This window comes from Xenopus laevis, chromosome 1L, assembly GCF_017654675.1.
Source record: "Xenopus laevis strain J_2021 chromosome 1L, Xenopus_laevis_v10.1, whole genome shotgun sequence".
In the NCBI taxonomy this organism is placed as follows: Eukaryota; Metazoa; Chordata; class Amphibia; order Anura; family Pipidae; genus Xenopus; species Xenopus laevis.
In genome coordinates, this window is record NC_054371.1 from 74,795,242 (window position 1) to 74,814,702 (window position 19,461).

General features: G+C 37.6%; 1 protein-coding gene across 1 annotated transcript in view; it reads left to right on the forward strand.

Moving 5' to 3' along the window:
• Positions 1-19,461, forward strand: part of LOC108719620 (synaptopodin-2-like) — a 134,050-nt gene that overhangs the window by 93,760 nt on the left and 20,829 nt on the right. The window contains exons 3-4 of the mRNA XM_018268735.2: positions 3,183-3,955; positions 13,240-15,383. Of these exons, the coding sequence (XP_018124224.2) occupies positions 3,183-3,955; positions 13,240-15,383 (2,917 nt within the window). The remainder of the gene's footprint in view (positions 1-3,182; positions 3,956-13,239; positions 15,384-19,461) is intronic.

The following is a 19,461-nucleotide window of genomic DNA, read 5'->3' on the forward strand; positions in this document are numbered from 1 at the left end:
AGCAACTTTTCATTTGGTCTTCATTATTTACTTGTTATATTTTTTGAATTATTTGCAACTCACTGAACCCATATAAAAACAAAAGCGCTGTAAGGCTACAGATGTATTGCTACTTTTTATTACTCATCTTTCTATTTGGGTCCTCTCCTATTCATATTCCAGTCTCTTATTCAAATCAGGTTGCTTGGGTAATTTAGACCCTAGGAACCAGATTGCTGAAATTGCAAACTGGAGAGCTGCTGAAAAAAAGCTAAATAACTCAAAAAGCACAAATAATAAAAAATGAAATTTGTCTCAGAATATCACTCTCTACATCACACTAAAAATTAATTATTGTTGAACAACTCCTTTAAGGCGTACAGTGCAACTGCAGCCATAGCTTTATTAAAGCAACACAGAATTTCTTACCCTAAAACATTTAACCAATGACTATACTGCAACAAAGTTGCAGGGGCTTCCCACTACTGCCCAGACCCAGCACCTAAAACCTACACTAACTGTAAACAAAGTATCTAGCTAGGACTAGCTGAGTAGGCTACTTTGCATGACGCTAGGTGGTCCTCTATGGTATGTGACTGATCGGCCTACAGGACTAATGGAGAGATAAACCAAACAAGTGGCCATACACATGCGTGCTTACGTTCCATTGTTCATTTTAATGCCTAAATTGTTTGAAAAGTCAGCAATAGACATCTTGTAGCATGCCCTACTATATTAATATTATAGTCATTACAATCTAACAAATAACATTTATAGCCTTGATGTTAGAATATGCCATTAAACAAACTTTACTATATTATCAGCTTTACTTATACTGATTTAAATGTATCATCTAATGCTGATGTATAGAAGTATTTTATGATGTTCTGCAGAGAAAGCACCTTTGATTAAGCTTTCTACTTTTCTACCGTGTATACAAAAGACAGCTTGCTGTGAACATTGCCAAACATGAGCTTGTTATGTGACCTTTTGGCAGTCTTCAGTAGGAGATGTTGATAATTCTGAACAAAAATGGGCATTTGCTGGCTGTCAGTTGATCCTCTGAATTGCTTCCTGATAAAAGACATTAACAGTCATCAGTGCATTCTGTTTCCTTTGTAATGATGCACATAGGCTCTTGTGTACCTTAATGAGATTAAGCATAATAAACTAATAATTAGATGAACACATTCTATAAGAGCTAATGGAGGCCCATCCATGACACTATACATGCACAAGAACTTTAGAAAAAGAAAAGAAAGCACGCCTTTATTTCAATTTCTGATCCCTACATAAACACAGGGCATCACTGGCATTAAGAGGGTGGCTTTAGTTTTAGAGTTGGAGTATATACAATTGTCAAGTTCAATAAGAATTATCCCCTACTGTTTCTGGTATCTGCTACCTCTATCAATTCTAAAATGTAACTTAAAAAATATTTAAGAATGAACATATGGAGCCACGTTTATTTAAAAACTCCCATAAACTCCCATGAACTCGAAATGCGACCAATCGAAATTTATCAAAAAATTCAGATTTTTAAAATCGGGTGAATAGAATCTACCGGAAAACTCGAATTCAAATTCGAATGAAAAAATACACGAATGTCAGGAAGGCTGCAAACAACTCCAAATCCCTGGATGTCTCCCATTGATGTATGCAGCAATTCGGAAGGTTTTAGGTGGCGAATAGTCGAATTTGAGTTAAAGGGTCAGAGTATGATAAATCTTGAAAATCGAATTCAAATTTTTTTGAAAAACTTCGACCTTTGAATTTGAATTTTCAATTTGACCCTTGATAAATCTGCCCAAAGGGTAATTTTGTACTTGTGAGGTTTCGGATTTGGCAATGACCCCACAAGTGCAAGTAGGAGTTAAGGGATAATATGGCTTTTTCCAAATCAGTCACAGAAGTGCTTTTCTGTGCCAAGACAACCTTTGACTTCCAGTTCACCTAATATGGCACTTTTCATTCTATAAGAGTAGACAGGGGTGTTTTCCTACCACTGTTTTCCACCATATTGCAGCAGTAGACATATAGGGGCAAATTCACTAAGCGCCGAAGCACCGAGCGCTAGCGTCAATTCGCTAGCTGTGGGCATTTTCATTACTTCGCAAATTCACTAACAAACGCTGGTGTAGATTCGCTAGTGTTACTTCGCACCCTTACGCCTGGCGAATTTTCGCTACGGACGTAACTACGCAAATTCACTAACGCGCGCAGTGTACTGAACACTACCTTTTACGCTAGACTTCCTTCGCCACCTCAGACCAGGCGAAGCGCAATAGAGTAGATAGGGATTGCTTCCAAAAAAGTTCAAATTTTTTCTAAGTCCCAAAAAACGCTGGCGTGTTTTCTATATTATGGGTGATAGGCTGAAAAAGATCAAACAATTTTTTGGGGCTCCCCTCCTTCCCCCCTACATTTCCTGACTCATGGCAACTTAACTATACAGTGGGCTCATGTGTAGGGCAAAATAAAATTTTTATTTGATGTTTTGAAGGTTTCCCAGGCATTTGTAGTGATTCTACGTATTCCTCCATTGAAATTTGAATTTGGCGCCGTATGCAAATTAACCTTCGCTAGCGTAACTTCGCTTCACTTAGCGAATCAACGCTAGCGCAACTTCGCAACCTTACACTACCCCTGTGCGCAACTTCGAAGTTTAGTGAATTTGCGGAGCGCTGGCGAAACTACGCCTGGCGAAGTGCGGCGAAGCGCGTCGAAGTTGTGCCTGGCGCAACTACGAATCTTAGTGAATTTGCCCCATAGTGTCCCATGTGCCATACCCTTAGAGATGAGCAATGGAATAAAAGTGTGGTCAACCCAAATGCCTCACACACTGAATAAGCCAGTTTAGGCTAAACAGAATAATCGGGTCAATGCATTGGCGCTTACAGAGTTATACAAACTCATTACAGAATTATACAAAAACAGAGCAATAAACTAGCATTTGTCTTGTTTCTTCCTCTGTGCCACATGTCTTCATGCAAAGGTAGGAAAAGAGATTTCCTGCAGATTATTATTATTATTTAGAGCCAGTATGGATCCCACATGAAGCTCTTAAACTGAAATAAAACAAGAGATTATCATAAATACAAATATCTTTAGGGGTTCTGATTTATGTCCATTCCTTGGATGTATTATTCTAGAGGACAATGTGTGGCTTAGAATTAAGCTTTTATTTTCTTCTCATGTCACAGGGCACCGAATAATGCTACTGTATCTGAAGTGAAGAATGGAGAAGATGCAAATATCAAAGTAGAAGAATACACACAGAGTACCACGTTGCAAATCCGGCCTGCCCCAGAAAGCCCTTCTCAAAATGATGTTTTGGAAGTACAAGAACAGTCTTTGTGTGCGAGGACAGATACAGGGGAGCAGAATGACAAATACACGATTCAATGCCACACAATTTCACCCAAAATGACTGAAACGCCAAGGGCTTTTATTCCCTTGATAGAAAAACATGGAGAAGGAAGACAAGGTGCAATGATTGAACTTCAACTCTCCCTCTCGCCAGATATGCATGTAGGATCTGCTGCGCCTATTTTGACTGTTTTGGGTGCAGAAAATGGGACCCCCTCAGAAATAAAAGGAAATGCACAGCAAAATGAAACCATTTCTGTGGGTGAAATATGCCTTCATCAGAAAGAAGAACCTGCCCATATGTCATCTACAACATTCCAGATTGCTGGCAGGCAAGAGACAAAAATCATCAAAACAGTAGAGGCAGATGATCCATCTTTTCCCAGAGTTGAGCTGATCTTAGACTGCTCTGGTATTGAGAAGGAAGAGCCCGAGTCTCTGTCTGACAGGGGGTGTGTTGAATCTAAAGAAGAAGGAGGGCAATTGGAGGCACCTCCTGCTACTGTCTCCTTTGGAATCACAGCAGAAGAATCAGAGCAAGGAGAGGAGGATCAACAGGCAGAAAGGGATCACACAAGACCTCAGAAACATAGGGCGAGGCATGCAAGTAAGTTTGCTGTTTTATGCCTCATTTATGTGCACTGATCTACACTGTCTTTCGTTTTCTGTTGAATCTTCTGGCTCCTTTAAGTCTTTTGCGTTTCATTTTGTTAACAAAACTATTTAAATTTTGCTTAGAGTTTTTTTTAACTTGTCAGATCCATCTGAGTTTTCAGGATGAAACCACACCTTTGGTCCAAGTATGTTAAAAGCACAGGGCTCCTTATGTATAAAGTAGAAATGTACAAATGAAGCCTGTTAGGGATTAAGCCATAAGGCAGACTGGCTGGAAAGCTTGATGATTCTTGCAGAAAGCAATTTGACAGACACCAGCATGTGCAACCCCAGTTACATGATCCTTTCCATTTAGTGGCACTTTTTTCGACTGTCTCGTACTATATCTTCTGCTGGCTGCCTTTAGAGGTCAGCCACAAAATCTATTCTGAGGAGCAGTTTGATGTAGAGTTACACCATATGCTGACTATGCTGAAGTCACTGAACATCAGCATTCGATGAAGTTTTCTAATAGACTTAATAATAAAAATAATAATCGTTAAAATACACGTATCTGTCTTTCAGTGCCAGATGAAAAAAATAGCTTCTTTAAAGGCTCAGAACATCCTTTTTTATTTAGCCTAGGGTGTTGCAGCTATCAGTCATTCAACTGGTATTGGACTACAGTTCCCAGCATCCCCTAGCAGCCTTCAGCTGATGACAGATCCAGGCTGTTATAATTCACTGACAGATGGATGAACATCTGCAATGTGGCTCTTTAGCTGTTGCTGAGCTAAAACTCCCAGCATCCTCTGCTGGCCTCAGATATTAACTGTAGTTCAACACTTGTTGGAGGACTGCAAGTTAGGTTGAGGAATTAAGCAATGCTATTGTCCTTGGCTTATAAGTTTAAAAAGGAAAACTCATTTCTGTATATTTCATGAACAACATGAACAAAGTTAAATTTTTAACTGGCATCAGCTAATAATTTATATAAATATCTATATATATCTATATATATATATATCTATATATATATATATCTATATATATATATATCTATATATATATATATATATATATATATATATATATATATATATATATATATATATATACACTACACAACTATATATACAGTATATATACAAATAATGTATCCTTATTCAAGGCAAAACTATCCTATTGGCTTTATTTAATCTTTAAATTAATTTTAAGTAGCATTAACTTATGGAGATCCACATAAAAATAAGATCCTTTATGTGGAAAACCCTAGGTCCCAAACATTCTGGATAAAAGGTCCCGTACCGTGTATTTCCAAACTTCGTGTAATTTGGAGAATAGAGATGAACATGGTTATATTATAGACAAGTAGTCTTTCTAAGATGCTGGTAATGGTATCTCCCATTCCCGTCGTTAGATTGACATGCCTGAATGGATGTACAATTGCCTCACCAGTGCTATTTAAATCCTCTGAGCTGCACACAGTTTGGTTGATCACTGCAGCTTGCACACTCAGCAGATTGCACTTCTGACACTGAGCTTCCTAACAACTGTGCACAGGGGCACGCATGCCAGCCGTGGAGTTTGCCATGTAAAGGATCACACGCCGGAGGGACAAGAGACTGAAAATGTAATGTTCTGCTTTGTACATGTACAGGCATATTTATCAAAGGTTTCACTATAGAAAACTAGAAAATTTGAATTTCGATTTGGAATTTTCAATTCGACCCTTGATAAACCTGCCCCATAAAATGTTCAATAATTACAGAATGGTGTATTACTATCATGCCTACAACTTAAACAACATGGGAAGCAAGGATGCAAAAACAGGCAGAAAAATGCACCCTCTTGTTTGAGCTTGCCAGGTTAACCTTTGCACTTCACCTTACAGAGTCTGGCTGTAATTGGCCCACTGGCATGCAATTTACACATGCTTAGAAAGGGCTGCATGGAGCCCCTTCTTGTACCTCATTCTTGGGGTACAAATGACCATCATAAATCTGCGAAGGGGCCTGGCTTATACGCAACACCCAACCCCCTGCTCACCCTCCTGCCCACTTGTGTCATTTGCGTCTCCCTGTCCCCGCCAGCTCTCAGTACCCGCTGCAGCAAGCTGGGGAGCAGGGGATTTCTACTACTATAGAGGAAGATGACCCCACTATCTTCCTCTATACTTAAGCCATTGGGCACAAAATTTAGCACATGTGGACCCTACTACACTGCACTCTGCCCCTTGTACTGGATATGCCAACATAGGAGCAACTTCTGAAAGGCACAGAGCTCACTGCAACAGGGATCAGTGCAAGTGCTAATTATATAGCATGGTTGTACCCTCATTCCAGCACTTGTGCCTAATCCTTGTTAAAAAAGGAAAGCCTATTGCAATTAGTACAGGTCTGTAATGCACTAACGTTGTGCATTAACGTTGTTAATAGCATTGTTGGGGAACTGTTAATAACGTGGAGTATAGTTGGATATTAGAATGGTATTTGCAAACATAGATTTTATACTATAAAGGTATAGGACCTGTTATCCAGAATGCTCGGGACCTGGGGTTTTCCGGATAAGGAGTCTTTCTGTAATTTGGATCTCCAAACCTTAAGTCTTCTAAAACATAATTTAAACATTAAATAAACCCAATAGGATTGCTTTGCTTCCAATAAGGATTAATTATATCTTAGTTGGGATCAAGTACAAGCTACTGTTTCATTACTACAGAGAAAGAGGAAATTAATTTTAAAAATGTGAATTATTTGATAATAATGGAGTCTATGAGAGAAGGCCATTCCGTAATTTGGAGGTTTCGAGATATCGGGTTTTCGGATAAGGATCCTATACCTGTATCTTAGATTTACACTCTAATATATACAGCAGCATGTAAATCATATACAGTATACAGTATATATAAATATGCCTTAAATATCTTTTGAATTATATCCTTATGATACACAAAAGCCATTAATATCTTGTAAATTATATCCTTATAAACGGTGAGTACTGATGTCATCAGTTATAAATGGTGAGTAGTGATGTCATTTTTGTCACATGACTCACTAAAACCTGTGTATTATAATAAATAAAGTATCCTCTTTTGTAAATTATAAGGATATTAGAAGTCACCTCGGAGTCAGCCTCATGTTTTTATATGGTCATGAAACTCCTCGGTGACTTCTAATATCCTTATAAATTACAAAAGGGGCACTTTATTCACTATATAAATAGTGAATAAAGGCACTTTATTCACTATATAAATAGTGCTTGGTGACATCATCTGTTTTAATCACGTGACTGGCTTAAACTTGTGTTTTATAATAAAAACATTACCCCCTGTTGTAACAAATGAGGATATTAGGAGTAAAATCGAATTTTCTTCGGTCTTTGGCCTTGTGCTTTTATATGGTCATGACTTATTATATCCTTACATTTTACAATATGGAGTACTTCATTCACTATATATTATGCTACAACAGTGGTGGATGGATAGGATATTGGCAGAAGTAAGAGAAGGCAAGGTGCCATTTCCATCTTCCCTTTAGGCTATCAACCAATAGAATCAGTGCAATTTTACCATCTCATTGGTCTATGTATAATTGCCCTTACTCTTGCATCAAAAACTATGCCCATTCATTATTTATAACTTGATAAACATAAGAAGGCATTCTACCACTTTTTCAGAAATGGAAAGTCCAGTTCACATTTATAAAAAAAAAACAGTATACATATAAGTAAGATCCTCGTCAGATGAATAACATATTTATACAATAATCTTTCTTTTTTTTTACTCTGGGAACTCTTAAGTTTTATAAATACACGTGCCACTAGGCTGGAAATAGCTCGTTCCAGAACTCTAAAAGGGAACAAATTCATTGGATGAGCAACCGCCTGCCTGTGTGGGTTACTGGTCTTTTTAAGAGTAATTGTTTGTATTATCAGCTGTTGGAAGCTGTCATTGGATTTACAGTACAGCACAGAAAAAGCTGAGAATGAGGAGAATAAAATGTAAATTTTAAAAACATGTTTTGTGGAAATGATGTCAGTGAACAGTCCTTATTGCTTCCAATAATGATAAATTATATCTTAGTTTGGATCAAGTACGAAGTACTATTTTATTATTACAGAGAAAAAGGAAATCATTTTAAAGCTTTCTGGATACGGGTTTCCAGGTAACAGCTCCCATACCTGTATTTTAAAGCCAAAAAAATTAACCAGCACAAAGGGGCTCATCATTCAGTGTATTTCCCCAAAAAAATGGCATGTACTACCATCAGTCTCCATTGGGAACTTTCTCTAGACACACACACATATCCAACGGTGCAATAAAATCAGATGGCAGCAACCAGAGCATACTTTCATAATACAGTATGGGACATGTTAGGGCTCATTTACAAAAAAACATCATTTTATTTTACAAGCGTCATTGCTTGAGCCTGATAAATAGCATGCTGCAAGTGCACATGATTCACCAGTTTGCTTTTGTAAATAACTTGCATCATGCATTTAAGGAAGCACTTCTGATAACTAATAGCAATCCAATTCACTGGACACAAGTCATTTGCATGTGTAGGCGCAACTCACTTGCACCTGCTGGCCCCTGTGCATTGCACCTGCATGATATTCATCAGTGCAGACTGAAGGGTACATTGGCAAAGGGATGTAGTTGCCAACTGCTGAAAGGGCCAAGGAAAGCAGCAAAAATGGCAGCATGGTACTGTTAAAAATACATATATGGCAGGTGCATTGTTGAGAGAAGAAGAGCACCTATCTCACGTGTGTGTGTGTATAATATAAGGATATTATAAGTCACGGCCGAGTGCTTTTATACTGGTCATGGAACTCCGAGGTTACTTCTAATATCCTTATATTTTACAATAAGGGGTACTTTATTCAATATATATATATAATTATATATATATACACACAAGACAAGTGCTCTTCTTCACTGAACAATGCACCTGCCATATATATATATTTTTAACAGTTTATTTTTTATTTTCCAACAAGGGGTACTTTATTTAATATAATACACAAGTTTTAGTGAGTCATGTGACAAAAATGACATCACTACTCACCGTTTATAACTGATGACATCACTAGTCACCGTTTATAAGGATATAATTTACAGGATATTCATGGCTTTTGTGTTATATTAGATATATATATAATACACAAAAGCTATGAATATCTTGTACGTTATATCCTTATAATACACAAAAGCCATAAATATCTTGTAAATGATATCCTTATAAACGGTGAGTACTTCGGCCTTTTTTTTTATATATGGTCATGAAACTCCTCTGTAACTTATAATATACAAGAGGGGGTACTTTATTCACTATATAAACGGTGAGTTCTGATGTCATTTTTGTCACATGACTCACTGAAACTTGTGTATTATAATAAATAAAGTACCCCCAGTTGCAAAATATAAGGCTATTAAAAGTTAACTCGTGTTTTTATATGGTCATGAAACTCCTGGGGGTACTTTATTCACTATATATACTACATTGTACAGGCAGCACTCACAGGACTTATAAAAACAAGAATTAATTTATTGTGCAGACACTAACATTCCGGCTGTCAACCCAGCCTTTCTCAAAGTTACAAATTACACATTAAACAAAGCTTAAATACACAGTGTTTAGCAGGAACCCTTCTGGAACACCCACCGTGACGTGCAACTAGTCATCAGCTTGGCCTGCTTTAAAGACGTAGACTAACCTACAGTGAAACAATCCATATGTGTGCAAAATCCATCTTTGTGCAAACTAGCAATGAATAAATTATTTATAAAAAAGGCGATAGGGAGAGAACTCTTCTGAAATTGGAGCTTCGATGGATACATAAACTAAATACTATATGTCCATGTGGAATGAATGAATTGGTCCCTTACACAACTTTCTATTTACCATGAGGCATTTAGAGTGATCATTTTGGAGTGACTATATATGAGCTAAAACCAATAGGAGATAATGCACTTTTTTTCTGGGATCAATTATTAAATTAAATGGGAGTGTTTTAACTTTTAATGAGATATTTTATATTCTATATATAGAATGCTTACACAATGAAATGTTTATTTGATTTGACATTGGCAGCACAGGTAGGTGGTGATTTTTTTATTAATACCTTAACACGGATACAGTAGAATTTTGGGGGCTATTTGGTACCAGATAGTTGGTGAAATCTATACATCTGGTGGATGATGTGCTTTTGATATTTGTCTGTAGCTTTTGGGTTCGGTGATGTCATACTTTGGAGTTTTTCTTGGTATTTTTTGTAGAAGATTTTATTACTTTATTTATGGAGGTGGGGAGTGTGGAATGCACCTTTACATAAAAGAGCCTGTCTCACACGGACATCTGACCAGCAAGCACTGAAGCGGTAACTAAGCACATATACCGTATATCTGAACTGATGAAAATTCTCGTGATGTTTCTGCGGTGGTGCGGTTGCCGATTGATTGGAGTGGGTGCACGATGCAAGTGATTCCAGGATTGTGTGAGCGATCCTGTCAGTGGCCCCCATGGTGACCGATGTAAATACATTATATTTACTCAGAGTGCTTTATGCGACTGGAGGTGTCCGAGTTGTGACAGTTGTTATGAGGAGCGATGGGGGGGGGGAGTCCATTGGACACAGATTGAGGAGCTCTGATGTTGTTACACTGATTCACTATTTGCGTAAGATTGTATCACACTTTACAAAGCATCACTATTTGGTAATTTGCAAATTTCAGTAACGATTTTGCAACTTTGTATCCGGAGTAAGTAGGTTTTAGCTATGCACATTGTTCACTTTTTTTTCTACATAAGGAAGTAATTAATAAGATTAACACAAGTATGAATTTTTATACATAATTTATTCATTGCTAGTTTGCACAAAGATGGATTTTGCACACATATGGTTCATTTCATTGTAGGTTAGTCTACGTCATCAAAGCAGGCCAAGCTGATGACTAGTTGCACGTCACGGTGGGTGTTCCAGAAGGGTTCCTGCTAAACACTGTGTATTTAAGGGTTGTTTAATGTGTAATTTGTAACGTGGAGTAAGGCTGGGGTGACAGCTGAAATGTTAGTGTCTGCCCAATAAATTAATTCTTGTGTTCACAAGTCCTGTGAGTGCTGCCTGCACAACGTAGTAGATTGTGATTGATGGATGGCGTGCACCCAGGCTTCACTGAACATGTAATCGAGAGTGCTGATCTTACAAGTATTATATATATGAATATATATAATACATATATATAATACATATATATGTATATATATATATAGTACATATATATATGTACTATATGTAAAGTGCTGTAACGGTCAGGAGCTAAATTGCCATGAGAATGGTGGAATGCTTGATTAATTTGACCAAAGCATAACTTTTTAATGCGACAACCCTCATGCATGGGAGTACCCTTACACAGCACGATTAGCTTCATCATTTTATTGGGCAATATAATGTATTTATAAGAACACTGTTTATCCATTCAGATTCAACAATATTATAATGTTAAATAATGAATAAAGTACCCCCTCTAAAATATAAGGATATTGTAAGTTATCGAAGAGTTTCATTACCATATAAAGCACAAGGCCGAAGGCATAAACACAGAGGGGACTTTAAATGTCAAAATTAAGGACTGCAAAGCAAAAGCAAATGAAAGACACCATTACCCTACTACATAATATGAAAAGTTAATTAAAAAATAATGGCCATGGTAAATGGTTTGTTTAAGGTCTCAGTGATTTTAGAGATAAACTGAGGCCAGAAAATGACCCATAACCACAATTTCTAGGATGAGCTCATTTGTAAAAAAAAATATTATAGCTTAAACTAGAAAGGGAAGTTTCAGAACAAACTTCATGTTCGTTTGAAAAACATTCAAAGTCACTGAATGAAATCTGATTGGCTGTTGTTGGATCCACCCAGCAACACCCTTGAACCTCATGTATATAGTAAAAATTGTACAAAATTGTACAAATTTTGGGGACTCTGGTTTTAATAGTGTCAGAATGACAGCAATTTAAATGTCTCCATTGAAAGTCAATGAGTGACTTTTTCTAACCTTGAACTGCAGTTACCCAGTGACTAAAGGTGGCCATAGATGTAACAATTATGATTTTTCTTGGAAACAAATGATCTTTCCAAGAAAGATCATTTGTTTCACAATGAGCTGAATCGTCAGATATACAGGTAGAAACAATAGAATTCTACCTGTATCTGAAGATTCAGCTCTAACAATGGCCGATGTTTAGGGGGCCGATTCACAAAGGGTCGAATATCGAGGGTTAATTAACCCTCGATATTCGACTGGGAATCAAAATCCTTCGACTTCGAATATCGAAGTCGAATGATTTTAGCGCAAATAGTGTGATCGAACGATCTAAGGATTATTCATTCGATCGAACGATTCGAAGGATTTAAATCCAACGATCGAAGGAATATCCTTCAACCGAAAAAACTTAGGAAAGCCTATGGGGACCTTCCCCATAGGCTAACATTGAGTTCGGTAGCTTTTAGATGGCGAACTAGGGGGTCGAAGTTTTTCCTTAAAGAGACAGTACTTCGACTATCGAATAGTCGAATAGTCGAATGATTTTTAGTTCGAATCGTTAGATTCGAAGTCGTAGTCGTAGTCGAAGGTCGTAGTAGCCCATTCGATGGTCGAAGTAGCCCAAAAAACACTTCGAAATTCGAAGTTTTTTTACTTCGAATCCTTCACTCGAATTTAGTGAATCGGCCCCTAGGTGTCTTTAAAGGCACCTGATCAAAATTCTGTCCAGCCTGATCATCGAGCCGACCGATATCCAAGTCTTCTGCTGATATCGGTCAGCTCTTTTCCCACCATACACGCAACAGGTTCAAATTTAAACAAAATTCAATAGGTGAATTGTGATTGGTGGCAATCAATCTCTACATCTACATATCTACATCTCTAACCCCAAAACTAGATACTCACCCAACTGCTTACTACGATCCAATATTGATCAGCGCCTCAACTCAAATATATTGGCGCTCTAAACATACATGTTAATTATAATGGCAACTAACATATAATTCAGAGCTTTCTGGATAACAGGTTTCCGTATAAAAGATGACATAACTTTACTTGAAAAGTACTTGACAAGCCTGACTCAAAAAAAAAGGAGAAGCAAGTGATTTGCAAAGATGTTGTGAACTAACAAGACGTGCAGTATCTAGCCTCTGTTAACTTATAATAAATAAATTACTGTTTGCAGTCAAATAATGTTTATAACTGAAAAATATTCATTCTAATTATCTTTTTCTCCCCTCATTTAGGGCTCAGGCGTAGTGAAAGCCTGTCCGAGAAACAAGTGAAAGAAGCCAAGTCTAAATGTAAAAGCATTGCCCTTCTGCTGACAGAAGCACCAAACCCAGAGTCCAAAGGGGTTTTGATGTTCAAGAAGCGTCGCCAAAGAGCGAGAAAGTATACTTTAGTTAGCTACGGCACTGGTGAACTTGAGCAGCAAGATTACGAGGTAGACGAAGGCGAGGCAGATAAAGAAAACACTTTTGAAATTACATTATATGGAGCTAGTGAATCAGATCTAGATGAAGATTTCTTCTCAGACCCTGATAGCAAAGCCCATATTGTGACTTTTGATTGGGACACTGGTCTTGTAGAGGCTCAAAATAAAATTATTGAAACAATGGAGCAGCTGCCAGAGACCAAAGGTAAAGGGGTCATGATGTTTGCTAAGAGGAGGCAGAGAATGGAGCAGATAAGCGCAGAACAAGAAGAAACTAGAAGACAAAGTATGGGAGAGAATGTCACTATGACTGAGAACATAAATAATGCCATGTCCTATCAATCAAAACAGAAAGAAAGCATTCAAAGTCAGAGCCTTGTGAGTAAGAGTTATATTGAGGTTAGCAGCAACCAAGGGAGAATTCAAAATGGATTTGCAGGAACATATGAATCTGGCCCTTCCTTTCAGCCCTCTGAGTTCCAAAATCCAACAGCATTGAACAGAACTGCAAAACCATTTGGTGGCATGCAGAACAGAGCTGCACTTCCATTCACTTCTGGTAGAAATATAACCAGCCCATTGTCAGATATGCCTGCACCACCTCCATATTCTTCTGTGACTCCACCACCTGAACCATCATACCATGTATCTTCAGCTGTGGCTGGCACAGTGCAAGCAGCTGTATGGTCACCCTCTTACCCAGCAGAACAGATAGCATCTAGGGATGAAAGAATTGCAGTTCCTGCAAGCAAAACGGGAATACTGCAAGATGCTAGAAGAAGAAACACAGCAAAACCTATGTTCACATTTAAAGAACAACCCAAAATAAGTCCTAATCCAGCGTTGCTGTCTCTTGTTCAAAATAGAGAAGGCAAGCGAGGTACTGCAGCTGGAAATGAATCAGGACCTGAAGAAGACTACCTCAGTTTGGGAGCAGAGGCATGCAATTTTATGCAAGCTCAAATAGGCAAGCAAAAAACACCTCCACCTGTTGCCCCTAAACCTTTAGTCAAATCTCCAACAACCATGACCCCTGTTACACCAGTATGGGCACCTCCAATTGTGGCTCCTACACATCCCCAAGTATATACAAGTCAAAACATTTCCCAAGATGCTGGTCCAGTTCAAGACACAATGGCACATCCTGCTTCCTATGCTAGCAAGCCTCCAAATTCTCTTAATTTATCTGGTTCCACTAGAGAGCCTTCTAAAGCATCTGCTGGTGTATACCACACATACACCCCGAAAACACCCCCTATAACTCCTTTAGGTAGTAATGCAGTTGCTGGAGGTACGGGGCCTGCATATGAAATGCCAGCTTTAAGTGGTAAGGGAGCTGCATTGTTTGCCAAAAGGCAGTCACGTATGGAAAAGTTTGTAGTGGATTCTGCAACAGTACAAGCCAATGCAGCTCGACCAAACTCTCCAACGCCATCTTTACCATCTTCATGGAAATATTCATCCAATGTACGGGCCCCTCCTCCACATTCATATAATCCAATTCAGTCACCACTTTACCCTCCAGCAGCTAACAAAGTTACATCAAAAGGTGCATCCTCAACGGCAAAAAGAAAGCCTACAAAAGCTCTCAGCCCTCTTGAGGTCATGAAGCATCAGCCATATCAGCTTAAATCTTCATTATTCACTTTTCAACCTCCATCTGATGCTGCAGAAACAGCAGCCTCCAAACAAAAGTCAGATCATCTGCCTCCTGCAAGACAAGCTCAACCAAGAAAACCAATTAATACTCCTGCAAACTTCCAGCCAGCAGCTGCGTACTCTCAGCCATGCTATAGCACACAGCCTTCATTTCAATCAAGTGTCTTCACACCAACAGAGCCCTCTCCACCTGTGGGATACCCCATGCATCCCAGACAAGAATCACCCATATCAGCATTGGTTCCTCCTCCAAGGCCGAAATTTTCTGCAAAGAAAGCTGGAGCCGCAGCTCAGGTGTGGAAACCAGAAGTTGGTGAAGAGTAGTTTATACTTTGGAACCATGCTTCCCATTTAAAAAAATACAATGTTTGCAGTGGTTATCCAACATACCAAATATGCCCTGCCCTTCAATTACTTAATACTGGATCAATTCTAACCCAGGGTCAACAAATGTAAACTTGTTGAATAAATATGCACCTGGGTTATTCCAATACAGATATATTTAGATATTCTTTCTGTATTTGATACAGTTGTATTAAGTAATAAGGATCATAGGTGTTTTGATTTTACATGCAGAAATCAGTGTCTGAAATTCACTGAATGTTGCTATATCACTGTATACTTCTGCTTTAACGCCATCTTATTATATTTCCCTTTATGTGTCCATCAGCATGAATTACTTCCCCTTTAGTTTATTGTAATAGTAGTGGATCACATGGCCTGCAATTTCTTTTTTCCCCAAAATAAGACTTGCCCATTTTATTGGAAACAATCTTAATAATCAAAGTTAACAACCGCAGTTGATTTAAATGTATTAGTTGGTACAAAAAATGTTCAGGGTTTAGAGCACCAACACATTACTAATCAACTTGGCTCCATATACCAAATCGTTCCCAACAGTAGGCCTTGCCCGAGAATGCAAAAAAAGTGCAAATTCTTCACAATATATTTATTTTTGTAGGAAAAGACTACTTTTTTTGCTGTTTAATGATCCTATAAGTCAGACCCTTAATCTTACCATATTCAGTTGTTATGAGTAAAATCAGGAAATGTATGGTTTTATTATAAATATACTGAAGATGATTTTTCTTTTAATTTTTTTTAAAATTAGTTAAGATGGACTTGCATATGCTTCCATCTATATATTTATATTTTTAGAAACATAATAAATTATAATTTGGAGCTGTTGTCCTATATAGTAAGTGAGAGGGACCGTCCATATGCACTGATTGCCTTTTTGTTTTGTTTTTTTGTTGTTGTCCTAAGAATTCAGTCTATGCACAGTTTTAGTCTTATTAATTTAAAATGCCATTATGAAAAGTGATCAGAAAAGTGTATTATCTTTAAATGATGGTTTGATGATGGTAAGGTTAGACTTTTTAGAATACCTTATTGGCTTAAAGTTAGATAGAAATGTATATGTCAAGAAAAATTATATTTTTGTCCTTTTAAGGATCTGAGAGTTGTATGCCTATAAGCAAGACATTACAGCAGCTCTTGCTTCTCTATTGGAAAAATGTAAGTTTACAGCAATCAAAGGAAAGAAATGATGGTTTGAAGTATTCACCTCAAGCATTTTTCAGAGGTTAGGTAGTAGTGGCGTAACTACCAGGGGGAACAGGGGGTGCGATTGCACCAGGGCCCGCTCCCCCTTGGGGTCCACTGGAGACCTTGGTACAGCAAAGGCGTTAAGGAAACCGCGTGTCTGGAGGGGGGCCCCAGTGCACATCCTGCACCCGGGCCTGGAAGAGGGTAGTTCCGTTACTGTCAGGTAATAATATGTGTGCTTGAATAGATTTGAATCAGTCCGTGGCTTGTTGTATGTCTGGTAAACTGTTTTTGGGTCTTATAGGAATGTCTAGTAAACGATTTCATTTAATTATATTTGTTTCATTTGTACAAATATTTGTTATTTTCTGTTTTGTTTGTTTTTTTTTGTTAAGAAACATACAGGTATAGCTTAAATTAGTCAGCACCCCTAGATGAATGTAAGACTGTTACAGTATGTCGTCTAGCTTTCATTCTTTCACATACAGGGCATTTTTAAGTTATAGATTTACTATAATCTTAAATGCCCAACCAGGCACATAAGTTAAATCTAGAATCCAGTCTTTCAAGAGTTTAGAAAGGTAAACATGCTAAGATTTGAAAACACTGCATTGCCAATGTAATTATATTTTATTCTATATATACGGGTCCTTGAAAAGTTATCAACACCTACAACTGCTTTTCTATTAATAGGCTAACACATTTTCTAAATATGAAAGCCTGTCTACACTGTGGCTACAAATAAAAACTTGGACACACTTCTCAGCCACTTAAGGCAGATGTCCAGCAATCAGCTATACATGGGTCCATAACAAATTCAGCACTTCACCCTTTGGTCTTCCCCAGCCGTCAGTGATAAACCTTCCGAATTCCAGCTCTCAGGTTTACTGATAGTCAGCATGTTCTCTCTAGTACGCATGTATTCTTCCATCTTGTATGAAAGGATGCGCAGAGCTTTGGTTATACCCCTTACTGATCCCTTCTTTATAATGATATATTGACAATTAAAAGGTAGCCAGCTGACATACTGTTTATTCCTGAAAATGCACCACTAAATCTTTTGTTAGACACATCTGTTGGTTCATGCCATTGTTAAGACAAAACAGGTACAACATATTTTACATAATCAACAGAATGGCATTTTTTTTGCATTCCAGGTCATCTACTTATTGGACAGCCAAGACATTTTTTATTCTGCACAGCATTAGAAACATATAATTTATCAGAGAGAAAAATGAGAGAAGAGAATAGTAAGAGAAGAGTCTCAGGGGCACATGTACTAAGCTCGAGTGAAGGATTCGAAGTAAAAAAACTTTTTTTTTTTTTTTTGGGTCCTTCGACCATCGAATAGGCTACTACGACCTTCGACTTCGACTCGAAGGATTCGAAGTAAAAATCGTTCAACTATTCAACCATTCGATAGTCGAAGTACTGTCTCTTTAAGAGAGACTTCGCCACTTTAAACCTACCGAGCTTCAATGTTAGCCTATGGGGACCTTCCCCATAAGGTTTCTAAGATTTTTTTGATCGAAGGAAAATCCTTCGATCGATGGATTAAAATCGTTCGATTTGAAGGATTTAATCGTTCATTCGATCGAAGTATTTGCGGTAAATCCTTCGAAGGATTTTACTTCGAGGGTCGAATATCGATATTAGTAAATGTGCCCCTTTAAGTGATGGGTAGGATTTAAATCAGTGAATAAATAGCATAATCAATACGAGTATATAAACATTTTTAATTAGAGTATCCTCTAATTGTCATAAATTATTTGAATCTAAATTTCTAATCACAGGGATTCAAAAATATAATTACATTTATATTCAAAAATATATCTTTTGCACACAATTCCTATGTAATTAAATTGGTTGTTAAGTGGCTCAAGATAGATTTAGCTGCCCATGCACTAACCAGGCTGTTAAGCCTACAATCTGAGCGACTGGATTGCACAAAATCATGAGAATGGGTTGTGTATTTGTTTGCAATCTGATTAGATTGCAAAACCAATGATCAAACAGTCATTGGCCTTTTTATACTGTTGAATACTGCTTTAACAAACAAATTAATACTTAACTAGTTGATTTTATGCACTTTCATGTAAAGAGCTGTGAATTTGGTTTTGAAACTTGATAACTGCAGGATTTAGCTTTGGATTTTGGCCATTTCCTAGCACTTTTTGCAGGCTTTGTATTAGAAACTCTTAAAATCAAGCTTTGGACAATTTAAACATGGCAATTTTTTCATAGTACACGCATTGTTTTTCTATTTGAATTTGCAAATTAGGGTTTGTATTTGGTTCATTATTCAGCTAATTCAGGAATCTTTGGTGGAGGATTTGGCATCTGGCCAAATCTGAAAATGAAGGATTCGACGCATCCCTACTTTAATTTATAAATTGTCCATTTAAAGTGTAAGAGCATAGTATGGTTTTGGGTGCAAATAGCCCTGTTTTTTTTACCAATAATGTAGGTTTTTTTAATGCTGATCCAGTGCACTCTCCACCTGTGTTGTGGAGGAGGAGGAAGGCCTATTTAATACTGAATTAAGGCCTCATTATGTGGTGCCTGTAGCTGATGGAAAATCTGCCATCTCAGACCTGTCGAGGTTATGTATAAGTCAAGATGTCCTTATGCCAGTTTGAAGATATCGTGGTTTGCGCTGGGTTGTGCCTGGTAATCTGAAATATTTGGGGTTTTCGGGCACAAGCCAGAAAGAATTGAGCAATTAGGGGGAATAGTCCCATAAAAAATCATCCGATTTGGGTTTTTGCTCAGTTTTATTGAGTTTTTTCCCCGATTTGATTCATTTTCAAGTTATTTTAATGAT